Source organism: Mustela erminea, chromosome 17 (assembly GCF_009829155.1).
Source record: "Mustela erminea isolate mMusErm1 chromosome 17, mMusErm1.Pri, whole genome shotgun sequence".
Taxonomy (NCBI): Eukaryota; Metazoa; Chordata; class Mammalia; order Carnivora; family Mustelidae; genus Mustela; species Mustela erminea.
The window spans coordinates 3,077,411-3,105,208 of record NC_045630.1 but is presented as its reverse complement, the minus strand read 5'-3'; the positions used below and the strand labels follow the sequence as shown (position 1 = coordinate 3,105,208).

The window sequence follows — 27,798 nt, the reverse complement described above, 5'->3', positions numbered from 1 at the left end:
AATGTCAGAAATGTGCCTACTGGCTTTACTTTCTTTCTTTTTTCTTTTTCTTGCCGTGTCCCAAGATTCATTGTCTGCGTACAACACCCAGGGCTCCATGCAGCATGTGCCCTCCTTAATGCCCGTAATACCCTTAATATCCTTAATATCTGGTCATCGCTGACGCTTTCTGACTCTAGCCTCTCCTTTTCGCCTCCAGGATTTTTGAGCGATTCCCTGCTGAGCAAATGGACCATGACCTGACACCTGCCAACTCTATTACCAGATACAGTCTGGGTTTGAGACTATCGGGAACATTCGTGCAGGAGTTTAAATATTTACCCACCATTGAAATTTTCCAATGTTTTCAACCATGGGGCTTGCTTTTCCTTCTGTGTAGTCCTATTTTTTCCACACAAGCGCCTTCTTTGGGGCCTGGCAGCACTATTTATCCAGTGCCATTTAATTGTCCTTTTGGAGAGTCTGATGAACTTGAGGGAAGGGTAGAGTAGCAAGGAAATTTTATGACACCATTTTGATGTTCTCCATGGGCTGAATTCTGCTAATTCTTTACAACCACCTCTCTCTGTCCTCTCAACTCTGAAATACAGAATCCATTCGATTTCCCATTTTTTTCTTTTAGTCTTTTTTTTTTTTTTTTTTTTTTTTTTTTAAATAGGAACTGGCTGACAGTAAAGTCAAAAGCTTTACGCTGACAGATTAGAACCACTGAAGCTGAAAACAAAGGCCACGACAATAGCAAGAAGCCCCAGGATTTTCAACAGGAAGGAAACCGGGAAATCCCGAGAAGCTTTTACTGCCCGGGTCTTCAAAGGCTTCAGTATCCGTTGTTTCTGGGTGAGGATGGCACTCTTGGCTCCCTGCCACGGCCCGGGCCCAGTGAGGCGGTACTGGTAGGAGTTGCAGGGTCCAAAATAGAGCTTCACAGCCAGTCTGGGGTCTTTCAGCAGGAGAGACAGGATGTCTGGCTTCGCACCTATCTCTGCCGCGAGCTCGTCCAAGTAGTCGATGTAATTGGTCTGCAGCGTCTGGCTCTGGCTCTTTCCAAACCTTAATGAAAAAAGTAAAAAATGGCAGATTCATAAAATGTTCTAAGTCCCAGAAGAACAGGTGTTTGACAGCGCTTGGAGGAATGACGGGCTGAGTGAGTAAAAGAGGTTCGAATGACTCTGGTGGAAGGTTCGAACGTATCCCGTCTGGACGCCCGTCTCAGATTGAGAGTAGCTGTAAAATCGAGAGCGGGCCATGGAAGTCTGAGGAACGGGGCAAGGTTTATAACCGCGATTACTACTGGATGTTTAGTAGCAGCTTCAGTTCTCCCGGCAATACTCACTAGTCAGGATGGCTGCAAAGATTCGTGCGCTGACACGTATGAACCCTTGTTCAGTGCCTTGCACAGAGGAGACGCTTAATATTTGCACGTTAAATTATTAAAGTAGTTGGCACTCTGGCTGGCACAAAATAGGTTCTCAGTAGTTGTTAGATTAATTAGAATCTGACCATGAGACAACCCGTATGTGTGATGTCAGGCCCCTGAGTCTACTCTCCAAGGTGCTTGGTCACCGGTGGACCCCATTTAACCTATCACAGAGCATCCATCTACTTTGGCTTCTGACCAACCCCTTCTGATTTACTTTGATAGGACGTCCCCCAGCTAACTTTTCAGAGACACACATGGCCACTGTTACTACTGCTGCTCTCACCCCATTTCCTCTCTCACCACAGAATCTAACACGGACATCATACAAAGTCCAGGAAAAATGTCCCGATTTGGTAAAATTTCTATCTTTATGTAGTTGGTCCTACTTTTTTATTGTTTTAAGATTTTATTTATTTATTTGAAAGAGAAGATGAGAGAGAGCAGGAGCACGGGGTAGAGGAAGAAGGAGAAGCAGACTCCCCACTGAGCAGGGAGCCTGAGGCAGGGATCATGACCTGAGCCAAAGGCCGATGCTTAACTGACTAAGCCACTCAGGTGCCCCATGGAGTTGGTTCTTAAACTAGTATTACCTGGGGAGGGGCACCTGGGTGGTTGAGTGGGTTAGGGCCTCTGCCTTTGGCTCAGGTCATGATCCCAGGGTCCTGGGATCCAGCCCTGTGTCAGGCTCTCTGCTCAGCGGGGAGCCTGCTTCCGCCTCTCTCCCTGCCTGCCTCTCTGCCTGCTTGTGATCTCTGTCAAATAAATACATAAATAAATCTTTAAAAAAAAAAAAAAAGAATCACCTGGGGAGAACATAAAAATACAAATTTCCAGATTCATCCTGAGGTTCCAATTCAGTTGGTCTGGGTTGGGACCCAGGGATTTGCATTTTTAAGAAACAGGTAGGTGGTTCTTGTGGGTAGTTAGGTCACCCTGAGGAACATTGCTTTATGTAAGGAATTAAAAAAAAATTCTTACAGATCGATTCTTTTTTCATTCCTCTGGATAATGTCCGCCATCATAGTCCTCTCTGAGGGCAAGGTACACAAACCTAGAAATAAAGGACTGGTTTGAGTGGTGGGTTTGATTGAGTATCATTGCTTTTTCTAGTAGTTGGTTCCTACCATTAAGCTTGGCCATTTACGCATCTTACGACAATCAAGGCAGCTTGGTGTTGCTGAACTCCAGGGTGGGATGAGTTCTGTGTGGTCTGCCCTTCGGGGAGCCCAGGGTACAGTGAGACCTCTGAGGTGGAGTGCGTAAGGGAAGAGGCTGGAGAAGGAAGGTGAGCCTGAAGAGCCAGAAATCATGCCCGGTGGGTTGAGCTCTATTTTAAGGGTGATGGGAAGCCATGGAAGGGTTTTCTGTAGGTGGTGACAAGATCGGATTTTCCTTTTAGAAAGATCCTTCTAGCTGGTGAATTTTGGGAAATGGGCTCTAGGAAAGTGAGTCTACAAAGTGAGTCTGCAAGACCAGTTGAGAGGCTGTTGAAGTAAACCTGGTGGGAGTAAAGTCAAGCAGTGGGGGCAGAGAAGGTAGATTGGTGCAGGAGTTATCCCTGTGTGCTTGTGATTCCATCCCTGTCCGTGGGTGTTCTCGGACACGGCGAAATGGTCAGTTTCCCCTGGATGTAGTTAGTCATCAGACATACCAGAGTCAATGCGTCCAAAACCGAGCCTCACTGAAGCTCTCCTGGTCAGACTTGTATCTTCCTCCACCTGTCCTCTCTCTATTCCTGGCTCTGCTGTCCACCCAGTTCCCATGGCCAAGATCTGCAAGTCATCTGTGATTCCACTCTCTCTCTCTCTCTCTGATTTTCTACATTCAGCCAGTCATCATGTCCTGTGGATTTTATCCCTGTTTCTCACATTTCTATCGTCTTCTCCACTTGGTCTTTCTGCCAGGCTCAGCTGCATCATGGTTCAGCAGACTTGCAGTGGCCTTCTCACTGGTCTCAAAGACCCCATTCTTTTCTCATTTCAAACCTGTCTTCCACACCAGGGCTGAGATCATCTATTGAAAATGTAAGTCTGGTAATGTTTATTCCTTGATTATAACCTTTCATTGGGTTCTCTGGCTGAAGAGCTTTCTAAAATGGAGATTTTAGGTCTTAGATCAGACTTAATCAGGGTCCCTAAGGATCCAGATGATTTTTATGTATGGCCAGATTTAGAAAGAACTGATCTACATTTTATATTGTAAGCCTTTTAGCATACGTTACAAGGCTTCTGTGTCCTGGCCCTTCTCCTGAAAGATTATTGTTTTTTTTTTAAATTTTTAAAAAATTTTTTATAAACATATAATGTATTTTTATCCCCGGGGGTACAGGTCTGTGAATTGCCAGGTTTACACACTTCACAGCACTCACCATAGCACATACCCTCCCCAATGTCCATAACCCCACCCCCTTCCCCAAAACCCCCTCTCCCCAGCAACCCTCAATTTGTTTTGTGAGATTAAGAGTCACTTATGGTTTGTCTCCCTCCCAATCCCATCTTGTTTCATTGATTCTTCTCCTACTCCCTTAACCCCCCATGTTGCATCTCCACTTCCTCAAATCAGGGAGATCCTATGATAGTTGTCTCTGAAAGATTATTCTTTAAAAATCTCTCATCCCTCTCTGCCTCGTATGTTATGTTCTGGGAATGTCCAATAGCTTGTAATTCTCCATATCCATCACGCCTCGATGCTTTGGCTCAAGAGATTCTCTCTTCTGCACCTGAGAAACTCGGTCATCTAGCAGGTTTTTCTTGACCACGTGCCGTCATTTATCCCAACACGCTGCAAAGCACCCTTTTCCTTCTTTCTGTGCACTCCATGCATCCCTCTACCAAAGCATTTATCTTGGTATGTGGAAATGATCTGTTCGTATTGCTGTCTGTCCGACCAGACTCCAGCACAAGGCTAGGTATTCAATGAGTTTTGGTTGAGCTCACTTGAGCTCACCTGGGGTCAGGGAGATAGTGGCCTCCTGAGGAATGCAAAGTGCTATGCAGATCCTTAGACCAAGCCTTTCAATAGCCTTATAACTTTGTAAGGATCTGTGAGGTTGAGCTTCTTAACATATTGAGAGTTAATTTGGAGTTAATGTAGAGGGGTCTCTAGATTTGCACATATTCAGAGGAAATTATAAACATCGTATAGGTGAAGTCAGGAGTCAGAGATCCTTTCTTTCTCAACTATTCTTTCATGATTTTAGGAAAGGATAATATGCATTTAGCTTTATGAAAATTGAAATTCTCTGAACTTTCTAATATCTTAAAGGGATGATTACAGTTCTTTATTATTATTTTTACTATTATTATTGTTATTATTTTATCTCTATATTTGTTATTTTGCAAATTCTCCACTAACTTTTTAGGACATTAATCTCACGAGAGTTGCCTAAGTTTGGGCAACTTCTTCCCGGCAGCCTCCTTATCTAAAGCTGTTCTTGAGCAAACTCCATCAGAGATAAAACCCTCAGCCCCTCACTTTCCCACTCGCATACCTTTGAAAACCCTGGTTGCCCAACGAGCTTGAAGTTCAACAGTTGGGAAAATGGAACCTAGGGGTTGGATGAGACCAATGCATGCCAGAGTTGACTTCTCCAGGTGAGGAGGGAACATGTATTTATACAGTGAGACCATCTTATCCTCTACTTTCACAAGGGAATCTTCAAGGAATGGAAAAGAGAAAGTATATCCTGTTGCAAAGACAATGACATCAATCTTCTCCTCCACTGTTCCATCTTCAAAGATGGCAGAAGTTTCTGTGAGCTCTTTCACTGTTGGTTTCACCTTGATGGCTCCGTAGAGTATACGACTTGGAAGATCATCATTTAGTACAGGTTCTTTCATAAGATATCTGAAACATGAAGAAGAAAACACTTAGAAGGAACATTTAATGATGTTGGGTGAGTCTTGAAACTCTCTTGATATTTTATGGGGTTGGCTCTTCAAATAAAGAGATTTCTCAACTATCCATAAAACTTTCTGCCTTGACTAGTTGATCTACCTCAAACCTTACTATCTGACTTGATTCTCATGTCACAAATCTCTCCCCTCGATAAAGAGAAAACATGTAAGTCATGTGAGCAAAAGACATTTCAAAAAAGGAGGCATCCACAAGGGCTTAAACAAAATACCATGGCTATGGTCATTCCAGTCATTGTTACCCCTTCAACGTTTCCACTATTGTTTTAATTATCTTGCTGTTCTACTTAATCTCCATCTGATCATAAGTAAGAAAGGAAAATTTGTTAAATCCCTATTAGTTTTGAAACTTTTATTAAGGGATCAGCATATAAACCAATGTATGAAATTAAGTTTGGGATATTTTTTGATCCCAAATATCCATGGAGTTTCTGCATGTGATAGCATGTGTGATAGAGCAAAGTTTGGTTGTATTTCTGGAATTCCCCTTTTCATAGATTTGAGAAGCACTTTTTTAAAAAATAAGACAATACGGGGCACCTGGGTGGCTCAGTGGGTTAAAGCCTCTGCCTTCGGCACAGGTCATGATCCCGAGGTCCTGGGATCCAGCCCCGCATTGGGCTCTCTGCTCAGCAGGGAGCCTGTTTCCTCCTCTCTCTCTGCCTGCTTCTCTGCCTGCTTGTGATCTCTATCTGTCATATAAATAAATAAAATCTTAAAAAAAAGAATAAGACAATACATGCTACATGTATCAGATCTCAGAACTGAGCAGTCACATGGTATTTGTTGAAAGATTCCAAAGTTCTTCTGTTTTTGTATTTTTTTTAAGGGAAGGAGCCTGTTATCGACTAAAGAAAAATAAACATTCATACTGTTTGCTTGTGTTTATAAGATCAGTGATATATAACTTTGAGCTCTGTAGAGATTTTTTTCTTGGCAAAGAGATAGTGGGTATGTTCTCAAAACCTGCTCATGGGAAGAGCCCTTATGGTGTACAGAATTAGCAAAGCATGAGGTATCACATGGAGAATTTGGGACACATCTCCCACCACACCCCTCTGAAAGGAAGGCTTCAATCTCTTCAAGCAGCCTTTGCCAATGTTGGACAGCTTTGGGAACTAGGAAATTCTTCCCATGATCCTAGTTCTGCTTTCTAGAGCAGCTCATAATATTTTTTTCTTTTTTAAATTTATTTTTTTATTCATGTATAATTAATATATAGTGTTACATTAGTTTCAGATGTACAATATAAGGATTCAAGAGTTCCATATATTTCTCGGTGCTCATCAAGATAAATGTACTCCTAATTCCTTTCGTCTATTACCTCCAGCCCCCCCTCATCTCCTCTCTGGCAACTGCCAGTTTGTTCTCTGTATTCAATAGTCTGGTTTTTTGTTTGTTTGTTTCTTTTGTGTCTTAAGTTCCACACACGAGTCAAATTGTATGGTATATTTCTTTCTCTGACTGACTTATTTCACCTAACCTTGTACCCTCTGGGTCCATTCATGTTGTTGCAAATGGCAAGGTTTCATTCTTTTTGTGACTGAGTAATCTAATTAAAAATGGGCAGAAGACCTGAATAGATGTTTTTCCAAAGAAGACTTATAGATCGCCAACAGACACACGAAAAGATGCTTAGCATCACTCATCATCAGAGAAAGACAAAGCCACAATGAGATATCACTTCATATGCCAGAATGGCTAAAACAAAAAACACAAGAAATAACAATTATTGATGTGGTTGTGGAGAAAAAGAAACCCTAAATGCACTGTTGGTGGGAATGCAAATTGGTGTAGCCACTGTGGGAAACAGTGGAGGTTACTCAAAAAGTTAAAAATAGAATTATATGGAAAAAAAAAAACCTTAAAAAAAAAAGAAAAAAGTGTGCCTGGGTGGCTCAGTGGGTTAAAGCCTCTGCCTTCAGCTCAGGTCATGATCTCAGGGTCTTGGAATCAAGCCCTGTGTCGCGTTGGGCTCTCTGCTCATCGGGGAGCCTGCTTCCTCCTCTCTATCTCTGCCTGTCTCTCTGCCTACTTGTGATCTCTGTCTGTCAAATAAGTAAATAAAATCTTTAAAAAAGAACTTAAAAAAATAGAATTATAGGGGCGCCTGGGTGGCTCAGTGGGTTAAGCCACTGCCTTCGGCTCGGGTCATGATCCCAGGGTCCTGGGATCGAGTCCCGCATCGGGCTCTCTGCTCAGCAGGGAGCCTGCTTCCTCCTCTCTCTCTCTGCCTGCCTCTCTGCCTACTTGTGATCTCTCTCTGTCAAATAAATATATAAATTCTTTAAAAAAAAAAGAATTATATGACCCATTAGTTCTGCTATTGGGTATTTACCCAAAGAAAATGAAAACACTAATTTGAAAAGACATGTGCACTCCCATGTTCATTGTAGCATTATTTACAATAGCCAAAGTATGGAAGCAACCTAACTGTCCATGGATAGATGAATGGATACAAAAGATGGGGTGTTATTTACACAATGGCATATTAGCCATAAAAATTTCCTAATATTTCTACTTCAGCTTCTTAAATATTTACTTTTTAAAAGGTATACAGAACAAATTTGGAATTCAAATTCCAGGATGTCGATGATACTCTTACTGTTAAGTTGTGATTTGAAATACCACATTAGCAACTGAGCTCTTATAAAGAGGCACTCTGACAACCTTGCTTACCAATGAGTATACCATAAAAAAGCAAAATAACTCTACTTGTTTTGAGGCTCAAGGCCATAATTTTCATGGTTGAACCACTGATTCATCTGCTGTTCCATCATCCATTTTCGAATCATTTGTGGCAGGACATTTCGGAGCATGGACCTAAACCGGGTGTGGAACACCATGTCCCAGGGGTAGCCATCTTCAGAGATCCGACCCATGACCCAGGAGCCGTGTCTGGTGCTGATGAATACCTGTTAAGCAGAAAGGAATGCTGCTTAAGTCAGGGCATTGTCCCTTTTGGAAAGGATCTACTGTGTAGACAATATATCCCATGTATGGCTCAGAGCAGTAAAACACGTGCTCTGGGTTAGCATGGCTGGTTAGTGGCAGGACTAGGAGGTAAACCTTGGCTTCCTGACTTCAAGATTTTTTATGATACCACACTGTAGTAACCAACCAACCAACCGACCGACCAACCAATTAACGAGTAATGGAACCTTGGTTATGTGGTAGGGATATTCCAATATGCCCTTTCTCCTTTCTCTCATCCATGGTACACGATGAATAGAGAACATCATACCTGAGCAGCCTTCTTACTCAGCTCAACGGCTATGTCTGAGGCTGAGTTTCCTAGTCCAATCACCAGGATCCGTTTCCCTTCAAGTCCCCCTGGGTGCTTGTATTGGTGGCTATGGAAATACTGGCCTTTGAACCTCTCAATACCTTCAAGGGGAGTAAGAGAGAAGTCCTTGAGTTATGTCAATTTCAATAAAAGTGCACCATCAGATTTTCTTTTCTGGAGTCAATCATTTGCTTGGCCTCCTCACCCCTTAGGGAGGTTACAGTGGCAAGGCCAGCTGACAGACTGAAAGCATATGGAACCCGTATGCATATGGAATAGGACCAAAAGAGTTGATTTCAGGGGTTGCAGTGTACATATTTATTAGAGAATAAAATGGTTTTGATAAATTGAGTCGAGTCAGATGCTGGCTTTATCTCATTTTGGACTGTATAGTAATACTTTAATATCACATAGCACATGTATTCTTTTAAATGTTTTTGAACATATTATGAAGTACTATTATGGTACTTGTGTAATAATTAGAATAATATTTATCATTCTCATTTTGCAAAAGCAAACAAAAAGTAAAATAAACTAAAAACCAGGCACATAGAAAGTGAAGATGTTTCCACATTGCAGGATAAGTCGGTAACTTACTGGATAAGCCATTTTGAAGACAAGACTGTCTGTAGATTTCCCGGAAAAATATGGCTTTGTTAAATATTTATCTTTTATGGTGGGTTTTTTTTTTTTTAGAGATTTTATTTATTTGACAGAGAGAGATCACAAGTAGGCAGAGAGGCAGGCAGAGAGAGAAAGAGGAGGAAGCAGGTTCCCTGCCGAGCAGAGAGCCTGATGTGGGGCTCCATCCCAGAACCCTGAGATCATGACCTGAGTGGAAGGCAGAGGCTTAACCCACTGAGCCACCCAGGCGCCCCTATGGTAGGTTTCTTGAAAGAACCTTTGGGTCATTTGTTCTCATAGTGGGGTCCTTTGACCAGCATTATTAGCTGGAACCTGGGCACTTGTTGGGAATGCCGAATCTACTGAGTTGGAAATGCCTGAGATGGGGCCTCCCAAGTTGTTTTTAAAAGCTTTCAGGTGATTCTTCTTTGAGAATCAGTGCTTTCGAGTGGAAGAGCTCACTCCTGGCTGCATACCTTTTTTAAAAGGGCTGTTTATCTGAGAGAGAGCACAAGTGGGTGTGGAACTTGGGGGACGGGCAGAGGGAGAGGGAGCAAGATTCTCAGGCTCTGCACTAAGCGTGGAGCCCCAGCAGGGAGTTGGGGGTGGGGAGGGGGGTGGTTCAGTCTCATGACCTGAGCTGAAACCAAGAGTCAGAGGCTTAACCAACTGTCTTCCAGCTGCCCCTTGCCTGGCTGCATATTAAAATCACTTGAGTAACTCTTAACTGCTTTAGGCCCACACTATACTAACTGAACATTGGAGGGCATAAGGATGTTAGAGGCTCCACAGGTGGTTTGAATGTGAGACCTGGACTGTGAACCACTGTGTTATTTGTCTTCCTGAGGGCCTGCAGGGAGAAGCACACTTTCTGAGGGAAGGGCCTGGGAGACACCAGGTCAGATGGCTGCAGGGTTCCCTTGTCTGTACTCTTCCTGTCACTCTCTGTGCGCCCATCACTGTCCTGTAGGAGAACTTATTTCCATGGAAACTCCTCAATAACCTGTCTGAAGGCATGGCTCTGAGGAAAATTCTCCAAGGACATGGAAAAATCAGTGTTTGGCGGGATAGATAAAGGCCGAGGTAGGTAGGTACGTGGTGATAAGGGCCTCTTCAACAGAGAACCGGTTTGCGTGACAATGCTCTGAAATTCTGGGGAAGATTCAGTGACTTTGGAGGAAGTTACTGAAGTCCCTGTGTCATGAAGACGGAAAGATGGTATGTGGAGACTTTTATCCTTCTAGCTCTATCCAGATCTTAATATTATGCCCAGTTGCAGTAGCTAATTCTGCCTGTCAGTCCAACCTCCGTATAAAATTCCTGGACACTGTAGGGTTGCAAAATTTCTCACCTCAAAATGTGTCTCCTTGGCATGTGGATTAATGTTAGGCGAACAATTTTTAAGAAACAGAAGGCTTAGAAAAACCTCTAACTTTCCCCCCTAACTGCCTAAAAAAATTTAGATAGCGGACCTGCCCCAGGAAGGGGGCTGTCACCCTGGATAACTACAGTATAATAGGAACTGGGTGAGGTAGACGGGGAGGAACATAGCAGTCTGTTTGTTGAAATTCCTCTCTGTGTCCCACCGTTTCTGAGTGGTTCAGCAAACATTAGTTTACCAAACACTTATCTTTTTTCATCTCCCTGTGAATTGTCAACTTCCCCTTTGTGGTCCCCCGCCGGACATCCTTCTCTTTAGCTCCCAATGGCACATGAACAGCAGCCGCCCGACTGCCCGAGGGCCTCATATTCTTATGGACTCTCTGCATGCATAATTGCATTTTATTTTTTCCTATTAATCTGCTTCATGTCATTTCATTTTCCCTATTAATCTGTTTCATGTTAACCCTTAGACTAAGCCCAAAGAATGTTGGAAGGTAAGAGAAAATCTTTCCTCCCCAACAACCCCCGCTCTGAAAAGCTGGGAGTCCTCGCGGGCCTCACCTGGAAAGGATTCCAGCGGCATGTGAGGGAGGATGTGGTGGCCGCTGCAAACCATAACTGCGTCAAAGACAGCGCTTTGCTTCCTGCTGTTGCACTCGGTGACGACCTCCCATTGGCCCGAGGATGAGAAATCCGGGTGTTTTTTCACACTGAGGACAGTTGTCTTGAACGAACACAGAGAAGCCATCATTGAACGTTACTCTGGCACAACAGGGGCCTCACTGAGTTTCCTGGGAGTGGGAATGGGTGGAGTGCACTGTATGACTTGATGTAGGTTCCGTTTGAATCCTGTTCAAGCCACTTAAGACAAAGACTGCTAAGTGTCCCCTTCTCATTCTTCTTTGGCAGGGAGCTACCAAGGCTATGGTACTTTGTACAAGACTCAGCCATGGGAACCAGTCTGTTAAGGACTGAAAAAGGACTTGAGAGAGAGAGAGACAGAAGAAACACAAAGTCTGGGCAAGATATGGAACACATGCCCACCATTCAAATGATCACATGGTCAGTATTTATTAAGAATCTTTTATGTGTCCGCCTCTGCAAAGCCTCTGTGTTAGAGAAGATATTTCAGGCAAAGCGCTTTGCATTGTGTCTGGCATCCTGTGAATGGTAGTTGTTCACATTATGTTTTTCAAACAGAGTACATCATGTTAGCAATATAGTTCATGATCTCATTTGGAGGAAATAATTTATGCTTAAGAAAATTTTTTTTAATGTAGCTCACACTGTCTGGAAGTCTATGAATTTTTTAGAAGTATCCATAAAGGTGTTACATCTTTTTTAAAAAATTTAATTTAATGTTTTCAGTGTTCCAAGATTCGTTGTTTATGCACCAGTGCTCCATGCAATACGTGCCCTCCTTAAGACATCTTTGATGTGTAACAAACAACGTCAAGTGGAAGGAAAGTTTTTCTCACTGCCAGAATCATGGCATGCTTCTCTTGGTTATGAGTATTTGAGTCCCATGTACATGCTTTTCAAATGTTCAGATATTTAAAAAATGCTGGGTTGGCAATTTTTGAAGGTGTTTCAATTGAAAAAAATATATGGAGATTATTAGCATAAAACTTGCAAGGGACTATAAAATGTCCAGGCATTTTTGGCTGAGATTAAAGATATCAGATTTGCAGTTTAGGGTAACAGATTAGTTAAAGTACTGTGAATTACTGCTATTCAAAATTTGCTTTGAGAACCAACCAAATTCAACAGAGCCTTTTACAGTCTAACATCTTGTGGCTTATACCAACTCAGAGACCAATAATGGAAATGAGTGTCCCCAGCCCCTCTCTAAGCTCCAGGAAACCCAAGAGCAGTAATATAATAAATAAGAAAAATAGTTCTCTTGCAACTTTAACCTGATCTTTCCAAGAGCAGATAATAAAAAGTACATATCATAAGAGGGCAATATATCTGTTAAATAAATTAATAGTCATATGGACAAAGACCTTTAAAAGCTTCCGGCATAAAAAAAAAATCTGTTATTCGTAGGATGGCTCCACCAGGAAATGAGTAATAGTTTTCTAATGTAGTACATTAGATACATTTTAATGGCATTTACAAATATAGATTTCCACCGCAATCAGCTATTATAAATTAATATAATACAAACCTGGAACAAAACTGAAATTACTGAGGAAATGAGCAGTGTCACAAAGAAATTAGTTCACTGATAGACCTAAATGTGAGGCAGGAATCCATCAAAATCCTAGAGGAGAACACAGGCAGAGGCAAGGGAGGCAAGGGCAAAAATGAACTATTAGGACTTCATCAGGATAAAAAGCTTTTGTACAACAAAGGAAACAATCAACAAAACTAAAAGGCAACCAATAGAATAAGAGAAGATATATGCAAATGGCGATCAGATAAAGGGCTAGTATCTAACATCTATAAGAAACGTATGAACCTCAACAGCAAAAACCAAAAACCCCCGTCAAGAAGTGACGTGAACAGACATTTCTCCAAGAAGAAAGGCAACCGGCTAACAGACACATGAAAAAATGCTCAACATCACTCAGCATCAGGGAAATAAAAATCAAAACCACAGTGATCAGAATGGCTCACAGGGGTCAGAATGGCTAAAATTAACAACTCAGGAAACAACAGATGCTGGCGAGGATGCGGAGAAAGGGGAACCCTCCTCCACCGTCGGTGGGAATGCAAGCTGGTGCGGCCACTCTGGAAAACAGCATGGAGGCTCCTCAAAAAGTTGAAAATAGAACTACCCTACGACCCAGCAATCACACTACTGGGTGTTTACCTAAGGGATACAAAAATAGTAATCCGAAGGGGCACATGTACCCCAATGTTTATAACAGCAATGTCCACAATAGCCGAACTATGGGAAGACCTCATATGTCCATCAACAGGCGAATGGATAAAGAAGACGAAGTTATGTATTTACAACGGAATATTAGTCAGCCATAAAGAAGAATGAAATCTTGCCATTTGCAGTGATGTGGATGGAACTAGAGGGTATTATGCTAAGTGAAATTAATCAGTCAGAGAAAGACAATTATCATATGATTTCATTCATATGTGGAATTTAAGAAACAAAATAGATGAATATCAAGGAAAGGAAGGAAAAATAAAACAAGATAAAACAGAGAGGGAGGCAAACCATAAGAGACTCTTAACCGTAGGGAACAGACTGGGGGTTGCTCGAGAGGAGGGGGTGGAGGCATGGGGAAGTGGGTGATGGGCATTAAGGCGGACACATGCTGTAATGGACACTGGGTGTTGATGCAACTGATGAATGACTAATTTCCGTCCCTGAACTAAACTGAATTTAGATTAAAAAAAGAAAATAAAAAAATTAGCTCACTAACATTTATTCAGAGAGAGAATTTTATTTACTAAGCATAGTTACTAGTGTTCGAAGTGTAGGTTATTGATAAAAATTCAGCATGTTTAGTGAGAATATTGTTTTCTTCTTGTTGATTCTTTGTTTTTGAGGGAACAGAGGCAAGCTAGTATGCAAAATGATCCAGCCGTCCTTATGTTGCTAGACAATGCACCCCTGCCACTCTCCCGAATACCAAAAATAGTTTCTACAGGCTTATGAAATGAATGGAACTGTGAGCTCATTTAGTACATTTTTTTTCTTAGAAATTCCATTTCTAAAGAGAAGATCAGAAAATGAAACAGTAGTTTGATTTTTCCTGCTATTCTTTCAAGGGAAACGAGGCTGGGAACCCGTAGTGGTTACAGACATTAGCTTAACTGCGGTTTCATTTTCCATATCATTAGTCAAGCCTTTAGTATTAACAGGTGATTTTCCTCTTCTGCTAAAGTGTGTGTTATCTATAATATCACTACCTTTTAGGTCTTCTATTCTGCTCTTCCAGCAAAAAATTGGATTGGAATACTTTGTTTTCTTCACAATTTCTTTCATTACCAGAGTAACTTCTTTGTTTACATGTGAGCTGAACCCATGTGGAGAAAACCATTCCCCTCCAAAATACAATACCTGGAACTGAATATATTTTAGAAGATCAAACTTTCTGGCAAAAATCCTGAAGTATTCCAGGAGCTTAGAATGGTGCAGGAAGTTTGGAAAGTCTTCAGGCATTGGAAAGTCACTGAAACAGGACATTTCTTTGCTCGTGTTGGTGATGACAGATTGATAGATACTTGCTCGGCCTTCTTCAACATTTTCCTGAAGAATCAAATAAAAAGAGTGATAATCATGTTGCATTTAAAATAATACCTTGGTGTTTCACACTTCTTCCAAACCTAACTCTTGGGAGACGTGATCCTCTTTCATTGTCGTAGCATGATGGCCGTGTCTGGGTGATGGGGTTTCGTACATGTGCTCCATCATCCCCTGTAACAGGGCCTAGTTGGGGCCCTCCAGTGTTGCTCACTGGTGGGATTATTACCGCTGGTGGCACTGAGAGTGGGGACGATCCTTCTTCTGCCACATTGCAGGGTATTAATATCCCCGGTCTCTATGTACTTAATGCCAGCCATTGGGGCAATTAGGCCCATTCTGAAAATTCCCCTGGGGAGGCTACACCCACCTTCCTTTAGGAACCAATAAACTCTGGGATACGGGTCAGAAAACCTAAGGGAGAATTTCAATTAAAATGAATACTTCTGGGGGCAGGGAGTTTTCGCATGTTAACTTGAACGCACCATCTTCATTTTATGCTTTATGCAAATCAACCATCCTCAAGTGATAAAAATGAATAACATCAGTACCAATCAAATCTTAAACTTGAATGTAAATGTTGGTGAGTACGCTTTGATAAAATCGGAGGTAGCTCATAGTATGGTTGAGTTTATAATTTCCTCTAAGCACTGTGCATACACATAATATTCTTTGTGTTTAATTATATAAGAGCCAAATATGGTGATTCAATGTCTCTGAAATCAGCAGGTTCTCAAAGAGGCTTGCATAAGAACATTTAAATAACGCCACCCGAGAAGTCCTCAATAAATGCTTCTGGGCAATTTGAGGCTAGTGTTTGAATATTAAAATGCCAGAATTTATTCATCCAGAGTTCAGGGTTGTTGTGTCCTTTTGTATGAGAGGGAAACCACTTCATATTCTAACGCAAACTCCCTTAGCATTCACACCACACCAGAAAATTCTCATCACCTAGGAAGCTGGCTGACCCTAATCTCAAAGACTTAATGACTAAACTGTGGAATCTCACCTCTTTTATCAGCAAAGATTTTATGTGCATTGGGCCTTGCTGTGTCCTAAGTTCAGGACTATTAGTACCAAGATGAGTTACCAAAGCTAAAACAATGTTTATGTTCAGATTATGTCATTTAAGAGCAGTGTGTAGAGTACTTGCTAAATCAGTCTTTGTTTTTAAGGATTCTCCTGAAATCTTAGCAATGGTATCATCTGAGCCTTGATTCTGGACTGGTAAAGTTAAATGTGTTTTTCCTGTTCATGTTCAGAAAGGCATTTGGCTCCTGGCCTGTGGTCGGCGTGAATGAATGAATGGATGAATGAATGAACGAGAAAGAGAGAGAGAAGGAATGTGTAAGAGAGGAGCTGCAAGTTGCACAATACTAAAGTCATACTGATATGTAAACTATTTCTGGATGTTTCCACACGGTGGAACACAATGTCCTTGGTAAGACTAAGTGTCGAACTTTCCTATCCAACCAAAGTCTCAAACTTGGAAATGTAGTTGACCCTCAAACAACATGGGTTTGAACTGCGTGGGTCCACTTACACTGGGGTGTTTGACAGTACAGTACTTAGGATTTTCTGATAATGTTTCTTTTCTTTAGCTTGCTGTAGTGTAGGAATATGGTCTATAATACACGTAACATACAAGGGGTATGTTAATCAACTATTGATGTTATCGGTAGGGCTTCTGGTCGTCAGTGGGCTATTAGTAGTTATGTTCTGGGGGAGACAAAAGTTCTATGTAGATTTTCAGCTGTGGCCCCAACTCCTATGATGTTCAAGGATCAACTATATTTCATGAGGCAAAGAAATACCAATTGTTTCCTCAAGACCAGATAACTCTATAAGTAGTACAGAGTAGAGTTAAACTTGAGAGTCCTGGAGTCTGACGGGGGTTGATATCCTGATTCTACCACCTTTAATGGCTTTATAGCCATGGGCAAGTCACTTAAGGCAATTTCCTCAGTTTCTCTGTAAAATGAGGTTCACTAATAATTATGACATTGAACAATTGTTGTCAGGCTGAGATTAGATAAAGTGCTTAGCACAAAGCCTGACTTTATATAAGAGCCCAACACATGTTTGCCTCTGTTGCTACGATTATAGGTCATGAGGATTAATCTTACTAAACCAGTCACAGATTTGAAATAGCTACGCTAAGATGGTTATACTATAGCCGACATGATAGTTTTTTTCAGGCACCAATAAAATGGCTTTGAAATGTGGTTGGTTCCTTTGTCAGGTCAATTTTAAGGGCACTTGGAGTGCTGCCAACGGTTCTGATGTCCGAGCTCTATAGTAATTTCAGAGTCTGGGCAAGACTCCCCTCTGGGAGTTGTATTGGTGTCATTTGTCAATAATTGATGATGACATCACAATTTTTTCCCCTGAAGATCATGTAATAATCTTTATTGTGGTCGATTGGCATACAGCTATTAAAAAATGCTTTATTTCTGTATGTACTTCTTCCTATGTTGGCCAAAGCAGATGTCTATGTGTTTAGATAAATCTGGGTAAAAATGGGGTCTGGTGAGGTTTTACAAAAGGAGAATGATTCTTATTAATAAACAAATACATATCAATCATCTCTCCTGTCCAGACCCTGAGCTTGGAGTTAGGGACAAGAATAAAAACAGGACACACAGTTTCTCTCTTTAGGGAGCTTATTACTACATTGAATGAAAATGCAGCTGGACTTTCAGGATGGAAAGATGGACACAGAATGAGATGACAAGCCCCAAACAGGAAGACACAGCTTTCAAAACAGATAAATGTAACTCATAGACGTAATTAAAAATATAAGCAGGGCTGGGGTGTCTGCGTGCTCAGTATCTGACTCTTTTTTTTTCTTTTCTTCTTCTTTTTTTTAAGTGTCTGACTCTTGATTTCAGCTCAGGTCTTGATCTCAGGGTCTTGAGTTCAAGCCCTGCATTGGACTCCATACCCAGCGTGGAGCTGATTTAAAAAAAAGATGATTAAGGGGCCCCTGGGTGGCTCAGTGGGTTAAATCCTCTGCCTTAGGCTCAGGTCATGATCTCAGGGTCTTGGGATCGAGCCCTGTATCGGGCTCTCTGCTCCTTGGAGCGCATGCTTCCTCCTCTCTCTCTGCCTACCTCTCTGCCTACTTGTAGTGTCTGTCTGTCAAATAAATAAATAAAATCTTAAAAAAAAAAAGATGATTAAAAAATATATGTGTGTGTGTGTGTGTGTGTGTGTGTGTGTGTGTGTGTGTGTGTATTAAACCCAAAAATGATATTTAAGCACAAATACTGATAGTATGAATTTCCTAGTGGACAGAATATATTACAATTTATCTGTTTAAAATAAATGGTCACATGATAAATATGCTCTTAATATGGAATTTTCTGAATGTCAGAAGACTATATAGCAAAATCAAATTACCTTGGTGAGCAGTGATTTAGAATTTACGACCTTTTGATCAAAGGTTGGACTGAAGTTTACCTTTGACTCTGTAAAAATAAGAAGGTTGTAAAGGCTAATCTAAGTTTAAGGAAGATTATAAGGGTAATATTTAATCTGCTGGAGGGAGCAAGCTTATATAGTGAAAATAGATTAACTTATTACAAATGTGAATTACAAAAACTTGCAGATTCGTCATTTTCATTGTGAAGCATTGTGATGTTGACCTCTACCAATCAATATTTTGTTCTCATGCTGGTGACTCTAAGCAGTTGGAAATAACACAGTTGTATTTCTTTACAAATATTCTGTCTTTCCAAATTTTCACTCTTTCAGATGGACCTTATATCTATCTGCTCCATTGCTTGAAATGAGTAAGACTGAAATTATTTTTATGTTGTTGTGCTACTGTTTGGGACAAAAACTGCAGTTCCCAAATGCCATTCAGTGCACTAGCTGTCTTATAAGGATTCAGGGGATCTTTGAAAAAATATAAAATCCAAGTAGGTCTGGTTTGGGCCCAGCCATCTGTATTTTAGAAGGGCTCCGCTTAGGCATTGAACCCGGGAACCATCACGTTTATTAGACCGTCACTGTGTTCTGCTCTCTCTCCACTAGTCTGGTGTCTCTCTAGATCTCTGGCTTTGATCACCCATGGTGACCCCCAGTTAAACTCCCTGACCCCAGTCTTGCCCACTTTCTGTACCACCTTCAGGGTAAAGCGTATACTCCTTGACACGGGACAAGAGAAGTGTCACTTTTCAAGAGAAGTGACATTTCTCATGAAAAGACCCTGGCTGTCTTCTCTTCTCTAGCCTCATCAGTCACCACCCATCGTCCTGTGTCCTTCAGTCTAGCTATATGGTGTGACTTTATCTTCTCTAAGCATGTCAGCTTTCTCAAGATTCTGTATTTTTGCACATGCCACTCTCTCTGCCTAGAACACTCTTTCTCCTTATTCTCGTGCCTGATCCCTGCTTCTTGTCAAGACAAATGAAAGCATTACACCCTGTAGGCAGCTTGCCCTATTCTGCACTGCTGAGTTTCCATGCTGCCCATAACACTTGTAAAACTGCACTCTGATGCAGGTTCTCTTGAGTATCGCTACTCCTGCCGGGACATCTGGAGACTGCAGTGACTGCTGTGCATTTTCAGGACTATGAAACGTAGTGACGGAAAGCCTCACTAAAATGCAGGTGTGAAATTTTGGCCCCAACACTTCTGGTCAGTTGCAGACCCAGCAGGAAGCAATGGGCTTGACCTCGCACATGGATGCTTCTACTCTTCCATCGGGAGGAAGAGACACTTTCCTCATCCCCTGGGGAACAGCTCAGCTAATGAGAAGCCACCATACCTTGAACTCCTGGCTTATTTCAAAGGACTTTCAGTTCAGAACAGTCTTCCCAACTTACCCCTTTTCTCCTTAAAAAAAAAAAAAAAAAAAAAAAAAAAAAAGTCCATTTGCTTTGTTCTCTGGACTTGCCTATGGTTTGCCACAGCCAGATTGCAATTCTCTTTTATTCCTCAGCAAACCCATTTTTTTGCTGGTAAAATAATTGGCAATTTTTATTTTTAAGGTAAACAGAACCTAGTATATGCTGGGGATATCGTACAAAATCCTTTAATATGTTGAAAGTATGAAAGAATATGTAACGTTAACCAGAAACATTTTTTCGTCACTGCAGATAGGACTTAAGGATACTAAAATGGACATTCAGTAGCATAGTGGGAATAAGTAAATGTTTTGGTAGTAGGATGCTATAGACTTTTTTCTGTTCTATTACACACAAACATTACTTTTAAAAAAATATATGGCAAGTTAACCAGTGTATATCTTAAGCTACTGGTGAACAGGCTTAATTAAGGACCATGGCTAGTATTTGATATTTCATTGCTTGGAGAGTTACAGATATCTAACATGTTAAATTTGGTTCTATTAAATGAGCAGCAAGGTACAGACACTTAAGTTCTACTGTACGCTGAATTTGCTGTGTTTGATCCTGGGGATAAATTAACCTGGGGAAATCCCTGACAGTACAACGAGGGAAAGGCGGTCATTTCTTATGGAGAGCAAATGGCTGTTTGTTCCCAAACCGTGAAGAGGAACCGAGTTTGACACCCTGGAGTGTGTCCATTTGGCATGGGGATTATTTTAAACTGATTATTTTTAAGAAGCAGCAGGCAGAGGGGAAGCTCTGAAAGCCAAGCAGAAGTTACCCTTCTGTAAGAGATACCTACACGTAGAAGGGAAATCTCTGCTCGTATGGGTGTTTCCCTCCGGTACCAGGGTGCAGGGCCCGAGTCAGTCTCTAGGAACTCTGCCCTGCCCCTCCCAGGGGTAAGTAGCCTTTATTGTTGTAGAGAAGTGTGAGGCTCACAGAAAAGGCAGACCATTCCGGCCAAGCGAAGCATAAGTCACAGAGGGCAACTGTTAGAGCAACCGATTATAAATTCTTTGAGGGCAGTGATTGGTCCAATTCATTTCCCATTGTCTGAAGCAATGCCAAACACCTCTTTCATTCTGAAAAATATACATATTATAAAAATAAATTGGTTTGGAATATTGGATCTTGTGGGAGTCACATTTTAAGAGAGAAAGCAAAATTTCAGGTTTAATCTAGAGGAAAGAAACCAAGATGGAGAGATATTTAGAGACTATTGTATGAAGAGTAATTAAAATAATTGAATATATGTAGCTGGGAAAAGATACATTTATATCCAAATGTAAAAAACAATGTATATGGGTAATTTTCCTGTGAACACAGGTGTCAGGAACAATGAAAGAGGCAGAGAAGGTTAGTGGCTAAAGGAAGGTCATGTTTTCCTCTCTTAACACCTCAGTAAGATGATCAACTACGCAGGCTCAGGAATTACAGACCTTCATTTTTGTGCTTTTTCCACACCTGTGTTCCTCTGGACAGGTTGTTCATTCCAAATCTCAGCTTCCTCTTCATAGGTCCATGAGGATAATCATTATACATACTGAAACCTGAAAGGTTTCAGGACAGCTCCCGCCGCCCCCCATCCCCCAAACATGCCACTTGGGCATGTGGATTATTTTGATCTGAAAGCACTTGAGACCCTATGGGCTCAAGAGAAATTTTGTATTTCCTTAACCACACAGAAGAATCTAAATTGGGGGTATTTCCCAGAATAAGTGTTATTAGCAGAGATAAATTTTACCCGAGTGACCCATCTGAACCGTAGGACAAGTATCTTACTGCCAAGCATCTACTGTTCTTGTGGTCCTGTGAAGTGTATTTCTCTCCTCTGAAGTCCCAGAACCACACCCCCTTCTCTTTAGTTCAGAACGACATCCATTCCTCATTTTGCCTGGCTTTGGAATTTACAGGGTAATGTGGGTTTTCTGTGAGTGTGATGCCTAAATGTGATTTTCTCCTGCTAATTTGTCTTATGTCAATTGACTCAGTCCAGTTGGAAGGACGTTTGAGGGGGCTGGAATTCTTGCTGTCCAACACTACTTTTTAGGGGTATTGTGAAAAAAAAAATGAGGATGCGTGGCAAGTACTTTTTCGTTGCTGGAAAAATGCTAAAAATATGTTAATTACCCACTCTCCCCATGTTCCAAAACTGCCACAAGGGGCCGCTGGAGAACCTTTTGGAAGAACTCAGCAGTATGAGTTGGGCACGGGGCAAGTCTCCTTAAATTTTGTTTTAGCTGACGTCAGCGCTAAATATGTTCAGTGACCTTAGAAGGATTGTGTGTAAATATAGAATATTTACTTATTTTCAGAACTGATTCTGGATGGTAGAGGAGTGAAGAGGCAAAGTTTCCCCAGGGGCCTGGGCATGGTGGCTCCCAGCATCCTTTGTTCCTTCTCCCTTTGGCAACCCAGGCTGCTGGTAACAAGACCTGCCCCTGGCTCCCCTGGCCACCTGTGAAATCTTGCATCCTGTATGTTTCACACCGCTGGGAGATTTCTTGTCTTGTCTGAGCCGAGAAAATTGTTTGTTTTTTTAACTATAGTTTTGGGAGGTTCAAAATGTGATATTGTTACGGGTTTCAGGAAATTACATACTTAAGCATTTTATATCTAATAAAATTTATTTAGTTCACACTGTAATCTAACTTTCCTTTTCTAACCCATAGGAAGGTATCTTTAATTCTGAAACATTAGACACTGGGAACTATTAGGATCGGAGGAAAAATATTTTGGGGCAGAAAGAAATCTTCCTGGAATTCATCAAGTCATATATTTGACAGATCATTAAAAATAGCTCTCACCTGTTCTGTTGTCAAATTGATGATAATAAAGAAAGGGACACTTGGCTTTTTGATATTAAGTCCCAAATCAGGTACTAAAACAGTGACAAATTTATTATTAAATATTAATTTGCTATAACTTCACATTTCTTCCTTAGGTTAAGAAAATCTATCTGGGTGAAAAAAATGCCAGTGGAATCTGTATGTGAACCTAGAGTGAACAACAATAAAAAATACATCTTCGGTTAAGGCAGGAGTAACCACCTTATCATATCACCCTCTCAGGAAAAGCTAGAATGTTTCTAATGAGCAGTTGTTAGTGTGTGAGGAATGTGATTCTAGCTGTTTTTCCAGTTTCCTCTCTGCAAGTTCCATGTCCTGTATAAGGACCAACATCTCCATCCCTAGCTCTGATTGTGTTTGCATGCTTGAATGAATAGATTTTTAAAAATTCAGTATTTGTGCAATTTGTTTGCCAAACTTGTCTCATCCTAGGAGTCATTTGGGTCTCCTGTTAAAAATAGTTTCCTCTCCTCAAAAGATTTTGATTCAGTAAGTCCAGTCTGGTGTTAAGTATCTTTATTTATTTAATTAATCTATTTGGTATTAAGTATCTTTAAAAATCTCTATGGGTGTGTATTATAGTCATAGACATTTGAGAAACGTGAGGTTAAGAAATCTGTTTTGGCATAAAATTCAGTTCAGACTGGCAAAAAGCCCATGTGCTAGATGCCATGCCTTCCCCCTAACTGGTTGGCTTCTATGCAGACCCTCTGGATGGTGTCTGCTGATACCAGCATCTGCTTTTAGCATATTAAACCTTTTGCTTCTTCTTCTTCTTCTTCTTTTAAGATTTTATTTACTTATGACAGAGATCGTGAGAGAGGGAACACAAGCACAGGGGAGCTGGAGAGGGAGAAGCAGGCTCCCCGCTGAGCAGGGAGCCCGATGTGGGATTTGATCCCAGGATGCTAGGATCATGATCTGAGCCAAAGCAGACGCTTAACCACCGAGCCATCCAGGTGCCCCTAAACCTTTTGCTTCGGTCTAGAGTGTTCTCACCTGTTTGATCCTTCACTTAGATGTACCTGATATACACTCCTAAAGTTATTGCTCTGGAGTGCTGAGCTGGAACTTTTCTTTAAACTCTTTGAGCAAAAATGCAAGTTGGGCATGGTTGTAAGGAGAGGGTTAGCTGTTTAGAAGTCATAGACACCTGAGTTTGAATACCAGTTCTTCTAAGCTGTGTAACCACGATCAAGTTACTTAACTTCCCTCGGTTTCTGTTTGCTTAGTCTATAAAATATAAATATAGTTATTGTAACTAACATTTATTGCACTCTAAGTTTTTTACATGACTTATCTCCCTTAATCTTCAAAACAGCGCTGTGAAATAATTACACTGTTCCATTACTCTCCCAGTTACACTTCGAAAACGGACACAGGCTTGTAAATGAGTTTGCCCAAGATCTCACACTTAGGAGGTGGCAGGCTTGTCCTTAAACTCAAAAGACCATAGGAAAGAAAAACTATGAATCTATACAGCTGTCTATCTATATATCTTTCTGATTTTTATCTAAAATCGGATGAATGGACAGTATTATCAATTTTTAGGTTTGGCTAATAGAATGAATTGAATGAATATATTTAATAGTATCTTTTTATTTTACTTTATTTTTCTTAATGATTTATTTATCTGAGAGAGAGGGCATGCACAAGCAGGAGGGGCAGAAGGAGTAGGAAGCTCAGGCAGACCCCACGCTGCCTGTGGAGCCCGACAATGAGGCTCATCTCAGGACCCTGAGATCAAAAACCTGAGCTGAAACAGAGTTGGACGCTTAACCGACTGTGCCCCCAAGGCACGATAATATCTTTAAAGAGTTTCCTGGCAGTCACCCTTGAGTGTCATCAATAAAGCTAAGCAAACAATGTTTGCTTGTCAGATAAAGACAGTCGGTGGTAATAAGAGCACACTCTCTGAAAAAGCTTCTGCTCAGTGATTGGAATACTGCGGCATCTTGAAGAGAGTCCCTGACATTCCTGTTTCATGGTATGTTCCCCAATATTAGTATGTGGCTTTGAGAATCACAAGAATGTGGGCTGCAAGACAGTTGCAGGTTCCGTATGGAAAGGTCCTCTGCATGCCTGGCTGGGTCAGGATGATGATCTGGGGGAGATGACAGCCCATTTCTGTCGTTCCTGTGTGGCTGCATGAAATAAGTCTAATCAAAGTTGCTTAGGAAATCCCCAGTAAGGCCCATCTGTCAGCACAGTCTGTTCGGGAAACAGGAAGATTTCACTTACTTTGAACCTCCACAGCCCTCCAATATCTTCAGTCCGCTCAAAGCAAGTGGGCTCCAGTCCCTCGTCCACACAGCACTTCAGAGAGACCAGGCCACTGACCCCAGCTCCAATCACGGCCACCTTCTTCGCCATGGTCTTCTGTTAAGGAGTGGATCAATCAGTATTGCTTCGCTGGGACAAGAGGGTAAGAAAGCCCTCACGATGTGGTCAGTAATTAGCTTGAAACTGTAGCAGCAAGTATAATAAGTAGCAATAACTTAATAAATCACCTCACTAGTCAGGTCACAATTCGCTGCAGACTTTGTTTATGATGTCTTGGTTTAGTATTTAAAACCAACCCATTTAATAATGCCAAACCATTTAATAACAGCCATAGGAGCCAAATCTCACTACAGTCTTTGGAGTGCTGAGCTTTTCCTTACCTTTCTTTTGCCTTTTGGTGCTGTCCCTTCTACAGGATAGTTTTCTCTGTTGGGTGTGGGCTCAGAGGCAGTCAGAGTGCTTTAAAAAAATGTTGGGGGAGGCCCTGAAAAATGGGAGGAGCTTCCTGCTCCTTCAGCGTTTTGCAAACTAAAACTCCCCAGCTTTCCTTAGGAGTTCTGAGATTAAGCAAGACGCTTATGTTCTGAGGTCCAGGGTAATAATCTTTACAGTGACACCATCATACACTTACACATATATGCATAGTATAAAAAACCTTTTTATAATGGAGGTGACCAATGTTCATCAACCAGGCTGCAAATATGAATAAATATAGAAAGAAGTTAAAATTATCCCTAACCCCACCATACAGAGATAATTATAACCAACATGGATATTTTGGTATATCTTTCCAGACATTTGTCTGTCTATCCATATACACACCTGAACAAAAATGGAATGACACTCTGTTATTCTCAATTTGATTTTTCACTTTCTAGTATATCAATATCTTTATATCTATAGCAACACTTTAAAGGTTTGTGAATTCTGTTTAGTTGATGGGTTAGTTATCTAATTCATTACTCTGAGTTAGGCACCATTTTTGGCATATGATTGTACCCAGATGAGTGAAACAGATTATGTTCCTGGTCTTCTAGAATTTACATTCCTGCTCTGGCCTGGCTGTCTTAAACTTGACAACATCTGGATCTGTGCATGCCACCGTCAATGTTCCTAGATTGCTTACCCTGCTCAGACCTATATCTCAACTTGATGTTTCTGCTTGTGTGTGTACTGGTTGAGATGAACCTCTTGGACTGCCAAGATCTTCCTGTCCATTGGCCTCTTTTTGACTTGATACAGAAATGACTTATTTTTCATAATTAAAACTTCTTTCTATTTTGGATAATTTCCTTTTGCTTATAATCTCAGTTATTAACACTAACATTAATTAAGAAGCCTAAATCAAGGAGATGGAAAACCTTTGTGTACCTTGGATATTGTCTAAATGAGAGATAACAGATTTTGTTCTTTAACAAGACCGGTAGATCTAAGAGCTCTGAGATTTTTTAAAAACATAAATTCATTCAACAAATATTTATCAAACATGTCTTAGGTATCAAACGTTTCTAAAAGCTACAGACACAGAAATGAACAGAAGAAAGAATACTCCCTACCTTCACGGAGCTTGCCTTTTAGTGAAGGGAGTCAGGTAAGCAGTTAATAAAACAGAATAAACAAGTAGAGTAGCTGGTGATAAGGGTTCAGGAGGAAAATAAAGCAGAAAAGTGAGGTCTGAGATGTAGGAGTGGAGGATAGTTTGATAATTTTTTAAAAAAGATTTTATTTTTTGACAGATCACAAGTAGGCAGAGAGGCAGGCAGAGGGGGAGGGGGAAAGCAGGCTCCCTGCTGAGCAGAGATACCGATTCGGGGCTCGATGCAGGGCTCCATGTGGGGCTCAATCCTAGGACCTTGAGATCATGACCTGAGCCGAAGGCAGAGGCTTTAACCCTCTGAGCCACCCAGGCGCCCCCCCTAGTTTGATAGTTTTAAATAGGGTATTCAGGAATCATTATTTTTCTGAAATTTCCCCAATTGAATTGGATCCTGATAAAAGTCTTACTCTGTCAAATAGAGCAACTCCATGACAAGAGTAAAAGACACAACAAGGATGATCAATGACCACAGAATTAAGGAGCTTTAAAAGAAAGAAAGAAAGATCCATTACCTCACCCATCTACGTTACCTCACCCATCTACCTGGTCTGGGCCCTGCAGTCACTTCCCTGAGCCATTCCTGAAAGAGTCCAAGATCCCTCAATTATGGCTACTCTCATAAGAACAATGTATATATCAACTGTCATATCTCTTCCTCCTTTAATTTTAACTTTCTATTATTTATTTCAACAGAAAACTTATTCTTAAAACCATGATTCTTAAACAACACAGTAAGCCACCTAGACTGAACAGACATGTACAAAACGTCCATCCAATGAAAAGAGCATAAGTGCTCTTCCCAAGTCTACATGGGACATTCTCCAGAATAGAGTATATGTTAGGCACACATTAAGTCTCAACAGATGTAAGAAGATAAATGTGATACAAAATATCTTCTCATTAGAGAAGTTGTGGTTACACAATGGGATGAATTTAGAAATAAATAAAGCCGGACAATTCACAAAAGTATGGAAATCAACACATTTTAAACAACCAGTGGCTCAAAGAAGAAACCACAAGAGAAATTAGAAAGTACTTAGAGACAAATGAAAATAAAACAGCATACCAGAACTTATGGGACACAGCAAAAGTGGTGCTAAGGGGGGAATTTATAGCTATAGATGCTTACATTAAAAAACGAGATCTCAAATAAAAAACCTAGCTTTATGACTTAAGGAAGTAGAGAGGAGAAGAACAATCTAAACCCAAAGCAGCAGAAGGGAGGAGATAATAAAGATTAGAGCAGAGATAAATGAAATATATACGAAATAAGACAATAAAAACAGTAATGAAAATCAATGAAACCAAAAGTTGGTTCTTTGAGCAGATCAACAAAATTGACAAACATTTAGCTAAATCGACTAAGAAAGAAA

The 27,798-nt window shown here is 40.9% G+C and overlaps 1 protein-coding gene and 2 long non-coding RNA genes across 4 annotated transcripts; 2 read left to right on the top strand and 1 right to left on the bottom strand.

Moving 5' to 3' along the window:
* Window positions 1-624: 624 nt before the first annotated feature.
* On the bottom strand, window positions 625-25,319 carry FMO2 (flavin containing dimethylaniline monoxygenase 2). 2 transcript variants are annotated; one of them, XM_032317474.1, is made up of 9 exons: window positions 25,209-25,319; window positions 24,787-24,924; window positions 14,655-14,843; window positions 11,189-11,351; window positions 8,579-8,721; window positions 8,050-8,249; window positions 4,911-5,266; window positions 2,399-2,471; window positions 625-1,050 (listed from the first exon to the last, which is right to left on the bottom strand). In XM_032317474.1, the coding sequence occupies exons 2-9, from the start codon at window positions 24,916-24,918 to the stop codon at window positions 687-689; spliced, it is 1,620 nt and encodes a 539-aa protein (XP_032173365.1). In that variant the 5' UTR covers window positions 24,919-24,924; window positions 25,209-25,319; the 3' UTR covers window positions 625-686. The 2 variants fall into 2 exon arrangements, with proteins under 2 accessions (XP_032173365.1, XP_032173366.1); XM_032317475.1 differs by having other exon boundaries at window positions 687-1,050; window positions 24,787-24,957; window positions 25,209-25,288.
* Window positions 11,351-17,831, top strand: LOC116575870. Its single transcript, XR_004279982.1, has 3 exons — window positions 11,351-11,689; window positions 14,586-14,900; window positions 17,809-17,831. It is a non-coding gene; the product is annotated as an uncharacterized LOC116575870 (long non-coding RNA).
* On the top strand, window positions 24,886-27,711 carry LOC116575871. The gene is made up of 3 exons (XR_004279983.1): window positions 24,886-24,970; window positions 26,324-26,419; window positions 27,119-27,711. It is a non-coding gene; the product is annotated as an uncharacterized LOC116575871 (long non-coding RNA).
* Window positions 27,712-27,798: the final 87 nt, after the last annotated feature.

Bases quoted from the DNA above. Each gene is read 5' to 3' on its own strand.
- FMO2 (XM_032317474.1), bottom strand. From the start codon at position 24,918: ATGGCGAAGAAGGTGGCCGTGATTGGAGCTGGGGTCAGTGGCCTGGTC. The intron at 8,722-11,188 runs GTGAGGCCCGCG...CTCCCCTTGAAG, and splicing joins GCCGCTGGAATCCTTTCCAG to GTATTGAGAGGTTCAAAGGC. The intron at 5,267-8,049 runs GTAGAGTTATTT...TTCATGTTTCAG, and splicing joins GGCCTTGAGCCTCAAAACAA to ATATCTTATGAAAGAACCTG.